At 36.8% G+C, this 22,742-nt stretch overlaps 1 protein-coding gene across 1 annotated transcript in view; it reads left to right on the top strand.

Moving 5' to 3' along the window:
- The window catches only part of LOC136036795 (protein furry-like), a gene marked incomplete in the record, with an annotated part of 187,120 nt that overhangs the window by 44,821 nt on the left and 119,557 nt on the right, over positions 1–22,742 (top strand). The window contains 4 exon segments of the mRNA XM_065719126.1: positions 1,581–1,770; positions 6,608–6,784; positions 10,513–10,683; positions 15,003–15,152. Coding sequence (XP_065575198.1) covers positions 1,581–1,770; positions 6,608–6,784; positions 10,513–10,683; positions 15,003–15,152 — 688 coding nt within the window.

Raw genomic sequence — 22,742 nt, 5'->3', positions numbered from 1 at the left:
CCAATTTTGACGTCCCTAGCTATAGAAAAGCATATGTTTAAGCCTGACAAGTTGCGTGACGTTAGTCCTAGGTATATTTACCATAATAATCTCTTTCCAAGTCTCAAAGTAAGGAGCTATTTAAGAACATTGATACAGAGGGCTTGCACTTTAACAGCTGTGTTCAAGGTCATCCGACAAAAAAAACAAAAAAGTTTTGTTGTAAGAAGTAGTGTTGAAATGCGCACTTTTTGCCAAGACAGTGACTAGAATAAAATCTAAACGAATATTTCTGCTTCATGTTCATACACTGTTTTCAGGGACGATAAAAACTTAAAAAGACAATAAAGAATCAAAAAATGAATTGAATAGTAAAATTGTCCGCAACATTACTCTGAGAACGTCATCCTCGTTTTTAGTATTTTAGTGCATTGGTATTTAGTATTTTGGAATTACCAATAAATGCTCAACTGTATTCAGGGTCATCCGACGAAAACAAAAGAAAATTCGTTTTGTCTGATGCTCGGTTTACTGCTGTTAGACCAGAGCTACAAATTTGCTTCATTGGCTGGCAAAATTTTGATAAAGGTTTATCGTCGCTGTGCAAGTTGTTTCGTGTGTTTTGTGTTTGTGTTTCATAAGTTTTCGTGTGAAACACGACAATTTTGCCATCATTCAATGGCTGAGCTTCTTTGTTAGGTGGAATATATGTTGGACAATGGGTTCAAATTAGCGGAAATATGACAATCTTTTCAGCCAGTACAGGTCATTTTCTAAGAAAATTTTGAATAATATCATAATTCTGACTGAGTGAATGGCTAGATTTGAAACTAATAAATTCAGTAATACAAATAGTTTTCTTTCTGTGCAAACTACATCTGTAGGGTTACCGCAAAATCGCATGTTTCGCAGGGGGCACAAACCCTAAGATAAACAAAAAGTTTTCTGTTTCTATACAAGTAAAGATATACTGTTCATATTCTTTTTAAGATTAGTATTATAAGGAGCATTTCTAGGATGACTCCAGAGGTCTGCTTTCAACTAGACTTGTAAGATAAGATTTACTTTCTAAAGACTTATAATGGCTAATAAAGCCGAATTCGCTTCTTATGTCAGGTAAAAGAGGACATCAAAGAAGAAACGAAACAGAAGCCACCAAAACAATAGATTAATGTTAAACTAATTAAAGAATTGTCATGGTTAGTCGTTAACATGACAACTAACATGGTCAGAAATTAGAAAAGTTAACAAAATTTAACGTGTAAAAATAATGTATCCGAAAACTGGTAAAGCAAATATCACACAATTAATTGGCAAAAAAATGATGAAAAAGGGGATAGATGGATTGATAATACTTGATGGTTAGACGATTATCATAAGCTAAAAAAAAATATGGCAGATGGAATTCATTAGCGATGTCGCTTGGCTCTTTACACTTGGACAAAATTTACCGTCTTCTGTCAGAATTTTGCATGATCCCAGCAAAAGTAAATTGGATGTTTATCCCCATGAAATATTTTTTTTTCGTCAGGCGGACGACGTTTATTTGTCACAACCTAACTTTAGACTGGATTGCCTTAAAAATCTATATTTTTTTGTAGGTACCCATGACGAAAGTGCAGTAAAAACAGTTTCCTCTCAAAATTTAAGTGGAGCTGATCCATGGGCCACATGTCTATTAAGTTTCTTGGAGTTAAATCGTCTTATGACGAGATCCGTTACAGCTCTCAATCATTCCTGGCCAATTGTCCATTCTAGACTGAATGCACTCTACTCGGTAGTTGATCCCTCGTAAGTCGAAAAACCCTTTCTTAACAGAATATGATCCATCAAAGTGACTATTTTCTTATTTGGAATTAAAATGTAGGCTAAAGAGAATAACTTAGATCATTAACAAAAATTTTAATTTTGTTGTCTCTCAGGATCTTCCATTTACTGCTGATTTTGACTGCTATGTATTGATGCTGTCTCTCTTCTAGAGTCCAAAAATAGACAAATTTTATGAAGATGTATTTTCAAAACTTGTTAGGTAAGGACAAAGACCTTATGATTGGTATGGCCAAAAAATAACGTTGTATTGAATGATCTCCACACAGGGCCAGATTTAAAGCTTTGATGCTCCTAGGCCCAAGTGTTTTTGCCGCTCTATTTTTGCGAGATTTTCAGGGAGGTTCCCGAAAATTTGGGGATAATGGAAGCACTGAGCAGATTCCTGTGTCGCTTTAAAATCATTTTTCTGTGAATAGGCAGCGTGGCGAAAGTGCGCCTGGCACTTTGACAATAAATCACATCAGTCCAGTTTTTGTTAAGAAAAAAATGACATTGTGCGCCCTTAGGCTCAGGCCTATTGGGCCTATTGGCAAATCTAGGCCCGTCTCTCCGTGTTCTTTCTTTGTGGGCAGAATACATCTAATATGTGACAATTAGGTTCGAGTCCATAATAATGAGACAGTAATACAAAGCGTAACAATTCTGCCAAGACCATATAATGATTTTTGTTCAGGGAGGGCAGGGTGTAAAAAAAAAACTGTACAAAATGCATCAAAATGTGTTGATATGCATTTTTATTACTTTTTTACGAGTCGGACAAAAATGTAGGTTGTGGATTGATCCTCTGCTTGGCGATACGGGGCCCAGGGATCGATCTTCACTTCGGCAAGGCAGGGTGACAAGGTTGCTGCTTGTTCCTATAAAAAAGATTCAGCAACTGAAAGGTTGAAAGGTTGATTTCGACGCCCCGTGTGCCAGCAATGGCTTTATCCTTTTTAAGGTTTCCAATTAAGTATTTGCATTGTAAGGGCTTTAAAATGCCCTTTTCCAAATACAAAATCTCTGGAGCTGTGCTCGGCCAAAAAAGGGGTATAATATTTATTGAGAGCCGAATGAAAGATATCTTAAACTCTTTTACTTGCAAGGAATCAAGATTTATATATAATTATTTATTATTGCATAATTATTAAATATATAATAATTTCGTTTATATATTATTGCTAAGATTCAGGAAGCAAGCTATAAACTACCCATTCTGGATCTTTTGCTTACACTGGGATTCATATTAGAACTTAAGAAAGGTCTTAACTAGGGACTGTATGAAATAAAGAGGAAAATAGAAAAGAAAACTTTCTTGACCGCACAGTCCATTTCCCCCTCTTTTGTCCCTAGACTTCCCTTAGGTTCCCTTAGGATACTTCTCTTAGTTACATTGTCAATTGACCATTTTGTTCTGTCTTCTTTTTTTATCTTTTTAGAGGCTCTACCTAGTTGTAAAAGCCCAAAATAAGTGAAATTCTTCAGTTTGATGGTTAGTTGGATTTTGTTTTAGCGCTTTGATACTTTTTTGTGTTTACCATTTCTTATGTTATTTGACTGAAAACTATAAATGTTAGAATTTTTTTTATTACTGTTCTGGTGACTGAGCCACAGCTTTAAGTGGCTACATCTTGTGATATATTTAAGAAAGGCAAGTATTTTCTTTCTTTATATTTATTATATAACTATATTCTGCAAAAGAAGAGTAAAGTACTGTTGTGGATTGTGAAATCAAGAAAGGTGCAAAAAGGTGCGAGAAAAAAAAAGCTATGAGAGAAAAAAGGCGTGAAAACGCCTTTTGAAAAAAAGCATGAGAAAGGCTGCTGAGGTGTAAAAAGGCGCCTCTGAGAATGGTGCCTCAGCCTTTGTAAGTCAACATTGTTGCTCAGCTCAGCAACATTTTCCTGGAATATAATTAGAAAATTTTCAAGTCATGACCAAATACGGGATAATATTAAGGTCCTTAAAATTCCAGAATATTTGAAAAAAACTAAAAAACTACCTAACTTGTAAAGATGAACTTATGACGAAAGTTTGGAACGTAGGAAGAAAAAGCAGAAGAAAAATAATTAAACCATTATTTTGACTATTTACAACAAAGTTGTACCCAGGATTTTTATCCTGGGGCTGTTTTATTAGGGCGAGGGGGTACCTCCCTTGGATGTGACCTTGATGTACGATAAGGCGTCCTCATCGTTCCAAAAAAAAAAAAAAAATCGAATCACAAAAAAATAATAACAAATTGCTTACTTTGTAGCATGTAGAAAATTTTTTTCAACATGTTTTCTGGGTTGCTTTCACATTTATCTGTGATTTACCACCATACTTTTGTTTTATTGGAAAATATGTGTTATCTAATGTTAATTTTTCTTGTTTCTGTATTGCAAATGTTTACAGTACGAAACGGTATTTATTCCGATGTCCCTAATGATCATCAAATGCCTGTTTCAAATACTCTAGAATTTGAAAAGTTCCTCTTTTGTCAGTTAGGCCGAACCAACAATATGAGGGGGGGGGGCTATTACTTTTAATTAATGTCAGTTATTTATGAAATAATTTTGTAGTTTTTTAAATGTTTTAATTAACAGTATATGCAAAATATAATCATGATGCTGATGCTGAATCTATCAGACAAAACTTGAATTAAAGTGAACGAAAAGGAAAGAATTTAAAATCCAAAAGAGAATAAAAATCAAACAAATAAACACAATAACTATTCCATGTAAATACTCTACCGCAGAACATCTAAGTTGCAGCGGTAGCTGCAACTTGGTAAAAGATGAATTACGGCCCTTAGCAACCTAGAATTACAAAATGTGCTTTAAAAAAAACTGGTAAGTGAGAAAATAATGTCATTTCTAGCTGATTCAAGAATATTAACTATTATCTAAAATAGTAAAATGTTATGTTGAACACAAACTTAATGTAAAAAAGCCTGAAACTTATGACAAATGGCATCGAATCGAAGCAATAGTACGCCATTGTAATCTCCATGGCTGAAAACCCTATTCAGGAAGCTTACAGTCCCCTGGCCGGAACAGCAAGGAATATCAATTTTTTCATGGGCAGCACTGATGTGTCTTCTTTCTATTCTCCTTCTCCACAACAAGCGGGACACCGGAACATCAAGGAGATAAAGGATAAAGATCCTCCAGAGCCATTGCTGGCCCATAGGGCGTCGAACCGACGTTTCAGTTGGTGGGTGTTTTTTACAGGGACAAGTAGCTTGTCGCCCAACCTTGCTACGGCGGGGATCCAACCCTGGGCCCCGTATTGCCAAGCAGAGCATCGATCCACTGTGCTATAGCAGGTTGACATCAAAGAGAGCTAGGTTCGTATCCGGAGGGGGGGGGGGGTCAGGGGGTTTGAACACCACCGAAATGTTTGTCTGACCCGTAAAAACGTAACAAAAATGATTGCAAACAAATTTTTGATGTGTTTTTTAATTTTTTTACGTACCCTCCCCCCTGAAAAAAATCTATTGTACCCCCTCCCCTCGAAAAAATCCTTGATACGGACCTATAGAGAGCTATTTAAGGGCTCGGGATCGGGATGTTTCAGAATCAGGATTCTTATTTGACAAAAATTAGATGCAAGTAGTTCATGAGAATTTTAAAGCTGTAATTAGTTACGAATTCAAAAATTTCTATCAGTTCTAAAATCCAATGTTAATTTTCTTACATTTCTGATATGATGTATACAACTCTTTATTATTGCTTACATTAAATCAAGGGTCTCATTTTATAAAAATTGAATTGTAATTAAATTATTTTATTCTACTGGTTTTGTATAATAGTAATACGAATTTATTCCTGCCCTCTCTGCAGAGCATCAAAATGCCGGTACAGGGTAGAATAAAGACAAAACCAAAGCAAAATAAATACGAGCACATAAACGCAAATCAGACATTGCAATTAGAAATATATGAACATTGCCAATTACATAAACTTGACACAAAAACTTTCCTCGACCGAAATAGTATATATTACGCAAACAAAATGCAACATAGAGACAAGGCTGTATCCAGACTGAGGGAGGAAGGCTACATGGATTGAAACTCCTCCCTGGAATTTTGGTCAGAAATATCTCCCTCTGAAAAAAAAAATCCTGGACTCGTCCTTGCATGGAGATTAGAAAATAAAAACGCCTCTGAGCAAAACCAGAAATATTTAAATGCGAACAGAGTTCAGAGGAAAATAATCTTTACTTTTTGTATGTTATAGGAAACTTATTGATAGCTCATGAATGTACACAATCAGAAGTTTTAATCACATCATTTTTCTGAAACTTGAAGATTCCATCACCCGCACAGCCCCAAAGTTTCGATAAAAAGGATCGTCATCATGTATTAAGATTGCCAATATTTGACAATAAAAATTAAAACCAGCTGCTTTAAAAATGGAAGAAACTAAAGGGTAAGGTAAAACTGCTCTTTCTGGAAAATTGTATAAGTTAATTCAGACGTAATTATATTACGGATATTCGTAATTATATTACGGAATTCAGAGGAAAATAATCTTTACTTACATTATGTTTTGGAAAACATGTTGATAGTTCATAGATAAAAAGGATCGTCATCGTGTATTAAGATTGCCAGTATTTGACTATAAAAATTAGAATTTGCTGCTTTAAAATTGGAAGAGGTTAAAGGGTAAGGTAAAACTCCTCTTTCTGGAAAATTATATTAAGTTAATGTTTATACATCAAATGTAACTATATTAATTATTTTAATGTGTTTTTAATTCTAGTCACTCGTATCTCTTATCATTTAATCAAGTATTCAGCGAAAACATATATAGTTCTTATTAAAATGTTCCAGGCCAATAAGTGAGAATCGAGCATCCTTGCTTAGAAGTGCAACAACAGTCAAACGTCCACCCAACGAAAGAGACTACTACGTTCATTTATGGAAGAACTATATTTCTTTTGCTTGTCGAGTTGTCCCGAGGATCCAATCACCTGTGTTAAGATGTATTTCGCCAGATATTAGTCTAAGGTGAGACTAAGTGACTACTCTTTGTTGAAGTATAGATGGGTTTTGAAAATACGTGAAATTAAATTTTGCTTTCTGAGCACTGTTGTCAAATACCAGCTCCATAAAGTAGGTTTGGAGTTTTTATATTAGCAAAAACATAGTAAAAACCAGTTCCTGGGAAATTAATCTTGTTTTTGATTCTTGTTTCTTTTTTCAATGACGTTGGACGTTAGACAATTGGACGTTGTATGAGATTTTTAATTATTTCTGCAAATTTCTCATTGTGAAATCCGTATAATAAGTAAGCTATGAGAACATTAACAAAATAATTCTGATAATATTCATTGTTGTTTTGGGTTTCTTTTTTTACCCTGAGACATGCCCTTACTCCTCTTAATAAATATAATTGTTGTCTAAAATTATAGTATTGTTATGGTTAAACAATATATGCATATATTCTTAGTAAAGACTTATAAAGAACTAAAAGTTGGCTCAGGCACGTACACAGGAACTTTTTTCGGGGGGGGGGGGCAAAACCTTCGAAACAGCACATAAAGTAGCACTTTTTAATTTAGCAATGCAAAAAGCACGTATATCGGAAAATACAAAATAACTTTAATCTGTAGTATTGTAGCGGATGGGGGAAGAAGACTGAAGCCTCAAAAGTACGTTTTAGGCTCAGGTTATGTTCATAGCGATTTAGAACCAGTGATTAATCTATTATATCCCACTGAAAGAGAAATTTTAGGGTTAACAGTGCAATATGGGTGTTGTGGGGGGTAGTTCTTCTATTGCAAAAACGTAGATTTTAATGAAAAATGATAGTTTCCCAAATTGATCCATTAAAAGCTGTACTTTATCCTGATAAACGCCCTAATATCAAGAATAATTCTATTTTGCTGTGGAAAGCAAACTCTCCTTACAAAAAAAAATAACAGTACAATTGCTAATTACTTCAAAAAGGGTAAAAAGCTGACAGAAAATGGGTTAGTAATTGGGCAGTGACTTGACCGGATAATTGCATGCTGTAAAATCCCCCAAAACAGGCTTCAGACATGTATCCAGATTCTTAATAAATGTCCTACTTTTGCCAGAAATCCCGAGAAACCATGGGGAAATTAAACATTTCACAAAATTTCGGGGGTGGGGGGCCCGGGCCCGAAGGCCCCCCCCCTGCGTACGTGCCAGAGTTGGCTGTATTGTCACACGGAGAGAAAATTAATGCTCAGTTGTAGGATTATCTAGTCCCTAATACGATTTGCTGCTTTGATGTCAACCTTTTTGAGGTTGACATCAATTATATTCAATTATGGGATCAATTATATCCAACTTCCGGTCCGCCATGCGGATTAATTCCTATTAATGCATTATTTCATCACCATTCTCATGGATTTGAAACTCTTAGAACTAATTAGTGTCACCAAAAATAAGTTTCATGGAATAAGTTTCATGGTGTACCTTCCTTTAATTAAAGATGAACCTGTCCCTTACTTTTCGAGTTATGTTGAATTCAATTTTAAAAATATTGTAATTTCTGGTCATTTTGAAGACGTGGGAGGTCTCATTCACGCATATACGCTAATAGTGCTTTTAACTTGACATCCCAAACCATTCCGAAGATATTACAGATATTTTTATTGATAATATCTTATATGATATTCTTCTTTGATAATTTCTTAACATATGGTGTCTTCTGCCTTACCTCGCTACAAACACATGAATGAATTTTAACTCTCATAGAGGACAATAGTTAAAAATGTTAAGGCGGATTGGAGGTACAAAATCTTTTTCCGCCTTCTCCAACACAAAATTTGACTTCCCTCCTGCTCCGTTTTTTTCTCTCACTCTACCTGAAAGTCTCACTTCAGTCCTCCTTCAGCCGCTTCAAAGATATTGCAAATATAGTACTTGGATAACCCACTTATGGTTCCGTTTTAATTTACTTGTACTCTCTCCCTCTTGTGACTGTTCAGGGGGGGGGTCGCAGGTGTACAACGGTAGGGGATAATTTGCAATTTAAGAATTTTTGTAACTTCTGGTTATGATGAAAAGATGGGATGTCTCAACCATACTAATGGTGTTGATCTCATCTATAATATCGGAAAAGTTTTAAGCCAGTTTGATTGCAACAAAAAGGAAAAAATATACAGGATAAAGTGATAAAAAAAATTATCAAAGATTAGAGCAAAGGCTTAAGTAACGAAAGTCCCCAGAATCGAGTCTCTTAGTTGCCAGAACTGCGGTATCACCATCTGGGATTCCCCTTCGCCAATTTATGAGAACTTTGAGTACCTGTACTAGTGAAGTGCTTACTAACAAGCATGCTTTAAGGCCGTGATTAAGTGAACTGATGGAACTCTAAAATCCCATTTTAAAATTGAAAATTTATATTTAAAAAGTACTCAAGTATTCATTGGCGGAAGATACCGCTTTTAATATCAGGCCGTAGCTTCGTGAAGATGCTACAAAATGTTTGCTAGGATTTTGCTCTATTTCTTCTAATTGCTTAGAAATCTTAGAAAATGTCTAGCTCTTTTTCACAAATGTACTCTATGCTTTTAGAACATGCTTTTATATTGCTTTTAGAACAAAATCGTTACTACCATGAGCAGAAGGCAAGAACTTGTAAGGTGATTGCAACCATTTTTCGATGTATTTTCCTGTTTTCGAACAGTTCCATAGAATATTTTCAGCTACCTGAAATTTTTACAAGTTTTTTGCCAGAAAGAATCGTTTCAGATCGTCGATAACACCCCTAGAGATTAGATTGACAAACTGGTATAATCAACCTGCTATTTCCGCCAATGAATAAGTGCTATTTGAATGGTTTTTGACAATCGACAGTCTCTAGAGAATTGAGAGACAGAAGACTACCCTAACTTCAATTTTGAACGTCGATGTTTTCAAGTTCACTTAATCACGGCCTTAAGCTATTAGTTTTGGATTATTCGAGAGCAACGCAATGTCTGAAGGATTTAGGTGATTTTGCGCCCTATAAGATTTTAAGAAAGCCCCCCCCCCAAACGCTTTCTTTTCATTTTAAATTGAATAAGTATCAACTCATCCCATGAAAGGAAGAATGCAGACATTTGAAAGTATTACGGTTATGGAATATGGAATTATGTCTAAATTAAGTGAAAGCTAATTTTCAAAATTGGAATAAAGAAAAAAGTTGCACCAGGTTTTTTTTTTTTTTTTTTTTTTTTTTTTTTTTTTTTTTTTTTTTTTTTTTTTTTTTTTTTTTTTTTTTTTTTTTATATATGTGAGACCCTTGTGGTAAAAAAAGAGCAAAGAATCGACACTGTTTTTTACAGTGCCTACCGGTGGTGCTGATCTCCTTATCATGACCCTTTAACCAGGAAGTGCAATGGGGGACTGATGTCCAGCCATCTTGTGCTTTCGAATGCCCTTCATGTTTACCCCCCTCCAGATTTCTCTTGCTACCCAGTTAGAGCTGGGTCGACTTTGGATGCGCTTACAGGGTCACGCCACTGACCACCTTTTCCAAACTCCAAACTAAATAACCAGCGATACCTAGACTCAAACCCCCTGTCCTCATGAACAAAGGATTTCAAGTCTGTCGGGCTAACCACTCGCCGAGTGGCCGATGCTACTGCTGTTTTTGTTGGTAATAAGATGCTGTTTGTGCTTAAATAGAACAGCAAATAATCTTGAAGAATTGTCCTTAGTCAGGCTGAATGATTTGAAAAATTTTGTACTAACATATTGATTCTCTTTATCTTTTGCAGTTCTTCTCCAGAAAGTTTGTCATGTGATAAACATGAACCAAAAACGATTGTTGGAAGTCCATCTCCATCTTTACTGCACAAACTACTCATTCCCCTAATAAGATGTGAAGTTAACGACATGAGGGAGTCAGCTATTTCAGCCCTAGGGATGGTTAATCACGAAGCTTTAAGGTACCTATATCATTTTTTTCAGGACTAGGGCTAAGGTTATAAAAATAACCCTAAAGTAAGGTATTTATGCTCGTAGTAGAAAAAAATTGCCACATAGTGTCGCACACATATTAATATTATTATTATTTTTAGTATAGTATTATAATATAATAATATTGTTATTATTTTTATTGTTTCTAAATTATTTTATTATTCTCACTATAATTAATCTGTAATTATATTTTATTATAGTTCTTTATGATATTTTATTAATACTATTGCTTTATGATATTTATTTATTTATTTCCATTTGTTTCTACTTAATTCCATTTATTTCTATTCATTTTCTTAGTTTCTTTGGTTGGAGAATAGGGGTAAATAGTTACAAAGTTACATATTTCTAAAGGAGAAGGATTACGGAATAATCAACAATATTTGTTACTTATTTGTTATACTTCTGTTCATGCTACCCTGTTAAGTGAGCTACTCATTTGATGGATTTTCTCGTTTCCTAATGGGTTTGTCTCATTTATTCCTAATCTAAGAAATTCAGTCTTGTCAAAATATTTTTCAAACCTATTATTACGCACTGAGTTTTCAAGATCTCCGTAAATTCGATCGCTTTATTAATATTTTTTGTCTAGGATACTCATATGAACTGAATAACTGAATAATATAATTCAAAGGAGTTTTAACTTCTCACTTGATACCATGTTTTCCCACACCTTTGTTATGCTCATTAGGACAAGTCCATCAAATAACACATATAAAATGAGATATGTGATAGGGCACAAAGGGGATAGGACACCAGCCCGCTTAACTCCTGATCCCCCACCGCAGCAACTATACTAAGCTCAGTTTTCATCTTCACTGCAGCTATATGATTCTGTTAAATAATACTAATAAATTTAATTTACTTTTCCGGCATACATTGCAACGGTATGACCTTAACAAAAGTTTTTTTTATCACCTAGATCAAACCCCTGTTCCCAATCTGTCAAACTGAAAACTAAATCCCTCTGGTCGGTCAGGCACTTCTCGGTTTTTAATCTAAGAGAGAAAATTCGGTTGACACACTCTCTCGTCTTCCTGAAACAATACTTTTCGTTTCTGAAAGCCTTCTCTATGACATAATTTAGTCTAACTCTTTAATAAATGCCCCCCCCCCAACTGGGACACTTATCATCATGCTAAGTAATTTACTTACAACAAATCAAGCCAGTGCCTCTATAATTACTCCAATCAGTCGAATCGCCCTTTGTTATATTTGGGTTTAATTAATGTTCTTCTAAAATTATTGGATATTTTGAGCCCCTTTTGCAAAAAGTCATTCATAATCTTCAGTTCCTGATGAAATTTTGCTTTCACCTTATTTCAAAAACTCATTTATCACGCCCTTATTTTTGTAATTCGTTCAATGGCCTATTACAATAACTGGATTGTGTTCAAAAGCACTTATTGGAACCTATTGCAATTAACCATTTCCTTAGTGTGTGTCAGAGCTAAAAAAAAGCTGTAATTTGTGCTTTTACCACTACAAATTCTTGGAATATTTATATATTAGTATAAAAAAAAAAGCTTAATGAGTCTACTGCTCTTTAGGGGCCTCCGCCAGACAACTCAGCGTTCCCCCAGGTGGCAATAGAGCAACACACTACAGATATGTAGGGTACCTCCATAGGAGGCGCGAACCAAGGGGTACCTTGTCCTTGGGGGTCCATAATAAAAACTGGAGCACCCTTGCCCGGGGCCATATATACAGGCGGAGGAGGAAAAAGGCGTGTCCACACGCCCCACGAGTTACAAACCTTCTCCCAGTAATGGGTTAAATTGCATGGTGACGCAGAACACCATCGTGGGGGGATCCTCAGTAGGAGAACCACTGCGGCAGGACATAAGATCTAGATCTATGGACAACGGCCTCTGCAAAGGGCTGTCGACTCTTCCGGGGTACCTGCAAGACTGGACCTTACGGCCAACTCTATTCCCACTTGAGGAGTGGCTCCACTCGAGGAAATTATAGCCTAGTAAACGACACAGCATTCGCACGGGATTCTGATTAATGGATAATTCTTCTGGACTTGGTCTGTTTTCAAGCTGAAAAACCTCTTTCTAGCCGATTTTTCTACTATGGGCTGCCTCCTTGTAGTAGCATAATATTGTAGGCATGAATATATAATGAGTCGGAGGTAATATGCTTGATTCGCTCTGTGCAGGATTTTGACTTTTGTTGAGAGGATCATCTCCAAGTAGTGACAACCATCTTTTGACCAAGATGGACCCAGGATTGCACAAAGTCTCCATTCATACTGGAGTTCCCAGGGACTTCTTGCTGTCCGGTTCTAAGCCGACTTAAGTGATTCGATGTAGACTTGAGAAGATATGTTGATCCTCGTCCTGCATTGGTATCCGGGATCATTGCTTTTCCTGAGGCCAAAAACATTTCAATTATTTAAAGAACATGAAAATTGAGACTTGGAATGTTACGACGTTAAAAAATGACTATCGTATTGACATTTCGACTGACGAATTCAGACGATTCAAACTGGAATTATTAGGAGTTTCAGAAACTCATATCCCAGGGGTAGGAAGCATGAAATTGGGTGATATAGAATTTGTTTATTCAGGCGGGAAGGATGGGGTACATAGATAGGGAGTAGGGCTCACGATGAAAAGGAAGCTGCTAAGTCTTGTTTAGGCCGGGATGGTATTAATAATAGAATACTGATTGCTCATTTTATGACAAAAAGTTCAGAGTGTCAGTTATAGTAGCATATGCCCCGGTTGAACCGACTGACGGAGATACTAGGGACTCAGATGAGTTTTGCTTACAGTTACAGGAGTAAATAGACAGAGTCCCAGGTAGAAATATGGTGTTTTTACTAGGAGACTTTAACGCCCTGGTCTGTAGAAATAGGGAGAGATGGTATCCTAGCCTAGGTAAATTTGGAGTAGGAAAAGAGAACAGTAATGGTTACAGATGTTTGCAATTTTGTTGGTATAACAATCTAGGTATAAGCAATACGGTATTTGGTCATAAAATGGCCCATAAGTTGACGTGGTATTTGCGTGATGGTAAAACAGCAAACCTTATTGATTACGTTATATTAAACCAAAGACTGGCAGGGTCAATACAAGATACTAGGGTATATAGGGGTGCTGTTATTGATGTTAAAAGTAAAGACCACCATCTAGTTGTGTCTAGGGTTAATTTAAAGCTGAAACTTCGGAAGGTTAACTACCTCCCGGGAAGTTCTGATGTTGGTATACTCCAGGATGAGAATTTGAGAGAAATTTTCCAGGATATTTAAATACTAAACTTGAGAGTTTAAAATTTGACAATGTGGAAAATGGATAGAATTATCTTAGAAAAACAATCGGTGAAGTTCCTGATGGTGTCTTAGGGAAGAAAGTTAAAACTGCAGCTAGCAATATTTGTGAAAAAGCTTTATGTTTGATAGAGAGGAGAAGGGGTTTGTGCTAGAATTATCTGAGTGATAGATCATATGAAAACAAAAGGAAAAGATATTGAGGAAAACGAAAAAGTTTATGATACCTTGGATTTGAAGGAAGATTTGTTTTGCGAGGAAGAATTAGCGACAGTACTGAAAGGATTAAAAAGTAATAAGGCTCCAGGTGCTGATAGTGTGGTAAATGAGTTTCTTAAATATGATGGCTCTGAGTCAGAAGCTGAAGATTAGGAATGTGATTTTTGAAAAAGGAGAAATACCTAACGATTTTAGGGAAACCTTAATTAAACCACTGTATAAGAAAGGTGATAATAGTGAGTGTCATAATTATCGAGGCATTAGTCTGGTCTCTGTGGACCAGAAAGAACATGTGGCTGTAGAATGTTGAGGAAGGGCTTATTCGATCGTAAATTCTGAGTTGTAGTGCCAATGTCAAGAGTAAGAACTGATCAGAAGGCCTCCAATAAATTTTCAACGCCCAGTGACCACATAGCTCATATGGCACCAGATCAAGATTTTAATATACCCGTGTTATCAAGACCGTTCCCAAGGTCCAAAAAATATGTCTACGACGGTGACATTATAATTGCAGCGCTAGTGTCAAAGGGTGCTAAATAATGCAAATAGACCATATAATTGCACAACTTTGAGATTGTCTCATATACTTTTTTGAAATTTCTTTCAAAGAAATTATATCTCAATACAGTCAGTTAGAGCATACTGAAAATTTTGGAATTATGAAAATGTAACTTCCCAATTTTTCTTTTTTTTTAGAATTTTTTACTCCTTTTAATTTGAGTTTCGTTAGTTTTTTGAGTTTTTTTGTTATTTTTTTTTTCAATTTGAATAACTGTAGTATTCCTATTGCAGGGACGTAATGGATGAGCTGCTTATTTATGTTCGTGAAGCCGTTGACAGGAAGTCGGCTAACATGCGTCGTCAAAAACGTCGAGATGTTTTACGACTGCAACTTGTTAAGATATTTGACCTTATCGCTGATAAAGGCACTTTTGCTCTCAGGTAAGCTATTTTTGTTAGCGATCTTATTCCTACGTTTCAATAACTGTTATAATTTCGGTAAGTATTTCCGCTAAATTCGATTCTTCTTTTTAAGAGAGAGATTTATTTTTTATTGTAAATGAGGGGGCCATGATCTTTCTTCTGGTAAAAGACACACATCCGTGATCTTTTTTTCTGACAAAAAGTGCAAAATTCTTGGTTTTTGTATATAGGAGCTTGAAACCTCTACAGTATGGTTTTCTGATATGTTAACTCTGACGGTCTGATTTTCATTACGATCGCTTGACTTTTCAGGGTTTGTTTTCCCCTTTTCAAATTTTCTCAGGCTCGTAACTTTTGATGGGTAACATGAAAATGAAGGAATCTATTGTTATAATTATAATATTGTTTTTTAGAGTTCTGGTTACTATTTAGCCGTTTCGCTTGTTACTCGCATTTCGTTCCACGGACTGTTTGATAAAGACGGCCTAAATCATGAGCAAGATTTAGGCACAAATAATCGGAGCACTCGGTAAAGCCAAAGCTGGTTCTTCAGAACCCTTTTATAATTTCTTTCGATCTAAATTTGGAGCCGCGGAAATTTAAAGGTATCCAAAAACTAGGATGCTGATCGCTACTTTTAGTGCTCAAGAACATTAATAAAGTATTGTAGAAGGGACGACAGCGTCTCCATGTGTACATGGTATCACTGGGTCATACTAAAATCGTTACGCTAGTAAAAACCAAAGTCAATTTTATATATATAGAAGAAAGTATGGGACATATCTTCATGGAGTATTTGTATTACTTCTATACCCCCCTCCACAAGAACTAAAAATGTAAACTCGTAAGCAATTTTGTTAAATATTTCTTTTATTATAAAGTATTGATGGGTGTTCTAACTTAGTATGCCATCTGTTTTATTTAATGATTTTAAATGGGACTGAAATTACCAAGCTGCTATCTCGGCATTAGAAGCCTTTGGTTCTCAAAATTAGCAAGCTTCTAGCCCGAGTTCTAATCAAATGGAACATCAACCCGGGTGTTTGGCCGACTTTAGCGAGAACCTTGGGGTGCCTGCTGGAAGACAACAACTAAGAAAAAATAATGCCCAGACACAGAACTGTTAAAAGGAAAGGAGGGGGAGGGGGTAACCGTGGCATCTGCCCTGGGCGTCGTGACTGGAGAGGCTGCGGTTGGAAGGTTGCCCACTTTGATCAAGTTTTTCACTTTTATTCGGCTTCTTTTGCTCCTATTTGAGTTGGGAGGAGGGCGCTGCAATTAATCTTCCCCGGGCGTCACCAGCCTTAGGAGCGGCTCTGCCTAGACACCACAATGACCTACGTGTTTTGGCAAGCACACGTCGAACAAGTTGAACAATTTGTATTCTATCTTGACAAGCAATTAGGTCTTCCGCTCCATTTTTATCTAAAACCTGCTACAAAAGTCCAGGTACCATGAGCTCAGATTTTAGTGTTTTCAGAACCAATTAAATACAAGCAAGCCATATATTTAAAGATTTCACTGATGTCGTTATGACAGATTGCCAAATGTAATCCTTATCGGGCAACCGCCTAGGACCAAACGACAAGCAGGCTGTCCTCGAGTGGGGTGGGAGGATGTCTTAAATAAAGATTTAAGGAAAATGGGATCTTCTTGGGAGGGTGTAAAGAGGGAGGCTTTAAATAGATTGGGACGGAGGAGGGCGTGCGTCACTGTGTTGGCGTCAGGTGGCTTGGTGCTGCATTGAATAGTTAGCAGTAGTAGTAGTATTACGACAAAAAGAAACAAAATGAACCGTTTTTTTTAACTCTCAGACCCTAAAATTTGTGTCAAGTTTGAATTGCTTATTTGATTCAACTAACACACTTATTAGAAAGTGGCTGCCATAATATGACACAAACATACACAAACTATAATTACCTAAGGAAATTGGGTAATTTAGTTTTGGTATCAGTACCCCAACAAACTAGGCTGGTTTGTTGACTGGTGCTGTAATTAGCACTGTACATGCATCTTTACATGTCGTTTCAAGGAAAAACAGACGACAATCGTCAAAATACCCATCAGATAACCAATCAATCAAACAAAACTTAGAAACAATAGGGACATTTTCTCACAGTTGACAGTTGAATGGAATTCAGTGAATATTTCGGCCCTATGTTCAAGAGTAGACAGGCGGCTTCGCCGCCTAGCCCCATCTAGCGGCACGCGGCAGGCTTCTATATATGGATTCTCTTTGTCCCTTGAATTTTAACCGCAGAAAATTTGCTGTCTTTTTATATTGTAGTTATTTCAAAGATATTTGATTATTGAAGCAAATCCAATTTATAACAATAATTTCTAAAAAGATTCAAACTTTTGGTTTTCTTTTTTAAGGTTTAAGCCAGTTGGGTAAGCTTAACTTTTCGTGAGGCGCAACAGTAATTTAGGGACGCCAAAAAATGATTTGGTTGAAAAGGTATTTTCGAATATTCTAACCAATTATAAAAATCATAAATGGCCAAGTGAACGAGCGATTCTGGCAGCCAAGAACAAAGACGTCCACGAAATCAACAATATTGTTCTGACCAAGATTCGAAACCAGGTAGTTATTTACAAGTCAGTCGACACAGTTCTGGAATCAAATGAAGCGGTTAACTATCCATCAGAATTTTCAAATTCCCTGGATCTCCAAGGGTTTCCACCACACGTGCTACAACTAGAAATAGGCGTACCAATAATACTGTTGCGAAATATTAACCCACCAAAGCTTTGCAATGGCGCACGCGACTTGCCGTAAAAAAACAATGGAAAACGTAATAGAGGCAGCAATCTTGACAGGGCCTTCCGAGGGTGAGGCTGTTCTTATTCCTTGCATTCCCATGATTCCGACGGATTTGCCTTTTCAGTTTAAAAGATTGCAATTGCCAATTCGATTCCCAAATCATTACTAATGGGAGAAGAGTTTTCAAAAAGTATTGGTTTGCTGGGGTTATCAAATATATGGCTAGCTAAAGTAGCTAAACCAGAATGGTAATACCACCCGACAATTATAAAATCAATTTTCCCCCGTGGTAGTTTCTGTCCAAAATTCTATGTTTTACCAAAAATACATAACCGAGGTATTCCTTTAAGACCTACCGTAGCATGAACTAAAGCCCCCTCCAATATTGGAAAATGGCTTTGCAAAGCTTCCAAATCTTTACTGTATTCCCAAAATCCTTACATTAGGAATTCGGCAGATTCAGTTAAAAACTTAGTAACACAAGTATATCAGAAAACACAATAGTTAGTAGTTTTGACATTGTTTCCATGCATACGAATATAGACGAGGCTATTTCTGATAGCCTCTGATAGATTTTTACTGATGAAATTACATACCGGGACACAAATGACGACCGGGACAAAGGGAATATAAGTGACGACCGGGAACCTCAAAGAGTAATTACAGACTGGGACACCCGGACACAAATCACGACCGGGACACAGGGAATATAAATGACGACCGAGACACAGGGACACAACTACAACGGGGATGCCGGGGGCACAGGCGGGATATATAAATGACGACCGGGACACAGGGATTGTTCGAATAGAAATTACAGACCGGGACACCGGGACATAAATGACGACCGGGACACCGGGACACAGGGAATATAAATGACGACCGGGACACTCAAAGAGAAATTACAAACTGGGACACCGGGACACAAATGACGACCGGGACACAGGGAATATAAATGACGACCGGGACACAGGGATATATATAAAAATAAGTTGTCTATCTGTGGATCTGTGGATCAGGTGACGTCATGTTTTTGTGTCGGCTGACGTCATGAAATTAGTTGTCAGGTGACGTCATGTTTCTGTGTCGGCTGACGTCATGAAATTAGTTGCCGTCATTTTTGCTTTGACGGTGACGTCATTCAAGTTATATAAGACATATTTTCACGTAGAAATCTATTAATGTTTAAGTTTACAATGACTGATGAAGATGCTCAAAGAGTCTATGCCAAAAAACTTGCTGCTGATAGAGAAAGTCAGAAAAGAAAGCTTGCCGAGGAACTACCAGAGCAACGCGAAAGCGGACTTGCTGCTAAAAGAGAAAGTGAAAAAAGAAGGCGTGCCGAGGAATCAAAAGAACAGCAGGGAAACAGGCTTGAGGCTGATAGAGAAAGAAAGAACAGAAAGCATGCCGAGGAACTACCAGAGCAACGCGGAAGCAGACTTGCTGCTTAAAGAGAAAGTGAAAAAAGAAGGCGTGCCGAGGAATTACAAGAACAGCGAGAAATCAGGCTTGCTGCTGATAGAGAAAGTAAGAAAAGAAAGCGTGCCGAGGAATCACAAGAACAGCAAGAAATCAGGCTTGCTGCTGATAGAGAAAGTAAGAAAAGAAAGCGTGCCGAGGAATCAGAGCAACCTGAAAGTTATCGCCTGGCATTCAGGTACAACCCAGTCGATGATTATAGCTTGAGTAGATGTGTTCAAATCGGGACAATGTCTAAAATTTGTCCCTATTGCAAGGCCTTGAAATTCAATGGTGAAACAATGGGAATGTGTTGCGCCTCAGGAAAAGTTAAACTTCCTCTATTGGCTGCACCACCAGAGCCATTGAAGACTTTCCTTACTGGAACTACGTCAGAATCTAAGCGTTTTTTGTCAAAAATCAGACAATACAACTCATGTTTCCAAATGACGTCGTTTGGAGCCCAAATCGAAAATCCAGATCAATTTATGTCTACTTTCAAAGTAAAAGGGCAAATTTATCATAAAGCAGGGTCCCTTCTACCATTCTCTGGCGAGAATCATAAATTTCTACAATTGTACTTCATCAGTGATAGAAATTCTGAATTGAATGCACGTTGCGAAATTTCTCCCAACGTTGAAAGGACAATCGTTTCCCAATTGCAACATCTTTTCCACGAAAATAATAATTATCCATCTGAATTTTTAAATTCCATAGATCCTTCAGGGTTTCCACCACACGTGCTACAACTAAAAATAGGCGTACCAATAATACTTTTAAGAAATATCAACCCACCAAAGCTTTGCAATGGCACGCGACTTGCCGTAAAAAAAAAACAATGGAAAACCTAATAGAGGCCACAATCTTGACAGGGCCTTATGAGGGTGAGGCTGTTCTTATTCCTCGCATTCCCATGATTCCAACGGATCTGCTTTTTCAATTTAAAAGATTGCAATTCCCAATTCGATTAGCATTTGCAACCACCATCAACAAAGCTCAAGGGCAATCACTAGAAAAATGCGGTATAGATCTTAATACAGATTGCTTTACCAATGTACAATTGTATGTTGCATCTTTGAGGGTCGGTAAACCTGACAATCTATTTATACGCACAGACAATGGGACAGCGAAGACTGTTGTATATTCACAAGTTTTACGTAGTTAATTTGTATTGTATCTATCTATCTATCTATCTATCTATATAAAAACGAGTTGTGTGTATGCATGTTTGTTTGTTTGTAAAAAGAGCGTTTGCATATGACGTCATTATTAGTACATACGGCTTTGTATATGGACAGACAATGGGAAAGTCAAGAATGTTGTATATTCGCAATTTTTACGTAGTTTGAAACACATATATAAATCTATCTATATTCACAGGGGGGACACAGGGACACAACATATCAAAACTGAAAATGATAGCGATGATGATTGGGTTTGGGATTTTGACTTGGATAAGGTCATCAATGCCTACCAGATTTAAGTTAAAAAAACAAAGGTTCGTCGATATGTACTTCATAGTGACGCTGAAAAATAAAGAAGAAAAAGAAAACTGAAAAAAGGTAAAAAACTAAAAAAAAAAAACTAAAAAGAAAAAACACTCAAAGAGAAATTACAGACCGGAACACAAATGACGACCGAGACAGAGGGAATATAAGTGACGACCGGGAACCTCAAAGAGAAATTACAGACTGGGACACCCGGACACAAATCACGACCGGGACACAGGGAATATAAATGACGACCGGGACACAGGGACACAACTACAACGGGGACGCCGGGGGCACAGGCGGGATATATAAATGACGACCGGGACACAGGGATTGTTCGAATAGAAATTACAGACCGGGACACCGGGACACAAATGACGACCGGGACACCGGGACACAGGGAATATAAATGACGACCGGGACACTCAAAGAGAAATTACAAACTGGGACACCGGGACACAAATGACGACCGGGACACAGGGAATATAAATGACGACCGGGACATTGGGACACATCATTAGAATAATGAGGTATAGATCTGAATACGGATTGTTTTTCCCATGGACAATTATATGTTGCATGTTCAAGAGTCAGTAAACCTGACAATCTATTTATATGCACAGACAATGGGACAGCGAAGAATGTTGTATATTCGCATGTTTTACGTAGTTAAAAACATATATTTATATCTATCTCTATTCACAGGTGGGACACAGGGACACAACTACAATGGCGCGTAACTAATATGGCGCGTAACGACTTACGCGCGCGGGGGGGCTTGGGGGGGGCGCGAAGCGCCCAACAGCTAGTATATATATATATATATATATATATATATATATATATATATATATATATATATATATATATATATATATATATATATATATATATATATATATATATATATATATATATATATATATATATATATATATATATATGTATATATAATATATATATATATAACTATAACTATATATATATATATATATATATATATATATATATATATTATATATATATATATATATATATATATATATATATATATATATATATATATATATATATATATTTATATATATAACTATACTACATATATATATAACTAGGTGTTGGGGTGGCGCGAACCGCCACCCCAACAGCTAGTTTATATATATATATATATATATAGAAGATATAATCGGGCGTACCAGACATAGTGTAACAGACATAACACACAAACAACCAAACGACGTCATTTGGAAACATGAGTTATATTTTCTGATTTGTGATAAAAAAAAACGCTTAGATTCTGACGTAGTTCCAGTAAGCAAAGTCTTCAATGGTTATGGTGGTGCAGCCAATAGAGGAAGTTTAACTTTTCCTGAGGCGCAACACATTCCCATTGTTTCACCATTGAATTTCAAGGCCTTGCAATAGGGACAAATTTTAGACATAGTCCCGATTTGAACACATCTACTCAAGCTATAATCATCGACTGGGCTGTACATGAATGCCAGGTGCTAATTTTCAGGTTGCTCTTGTGATTCCTCGGCACGCTTTCTTTTCTTACTTTCTCTATCAGCCGCAAGCCTGTTTTCTTGCTGTTCTTGTGATTCCTCGGCACGCCTTCTTTTTTCACTTTCTCTTTTAGCAGCAAGTCTGGTTTCGCGTTGCTCTTGTGATTCCTCGGGACGCTTTCTGTTCTTACTTTTTCTATCAGCCGCAAGCCTGTTTTCTTGCTGTTCTTGTGATTCCTCGGCACGCCTTCTTTTTTCACTTTCTCTTTTAGCAGCAAGTCTGGTTTCGCGTTGCTCTTGTGATTCCTCGGCACGCTTTCTTTTCTTACTTTCTCTATCAGCAGCAAGTTTTTTGGCATAGACTCTTTGAGCAGCTTCCTCGGCTGTT

The sequence above is a fragment of the Artemia franciscana genome, chromosome 16 (genome assembly GCF_032884065.1).
Source record: "Artemia franciscana chromosome 16, ASM3288406v1, whole genome shotgun sequence".
NCBI classification, from domain to species: Eukaryota; Metazoa; Arthropoda; class Branchiopoda; order Anostraca; family Artemiidae; genus Artemia; species Artemia franciscana.
Note: the sequence above shows the minus strand (reverse complement) of the source record. Positions and strands in the feature narration are given on the sequence as shown.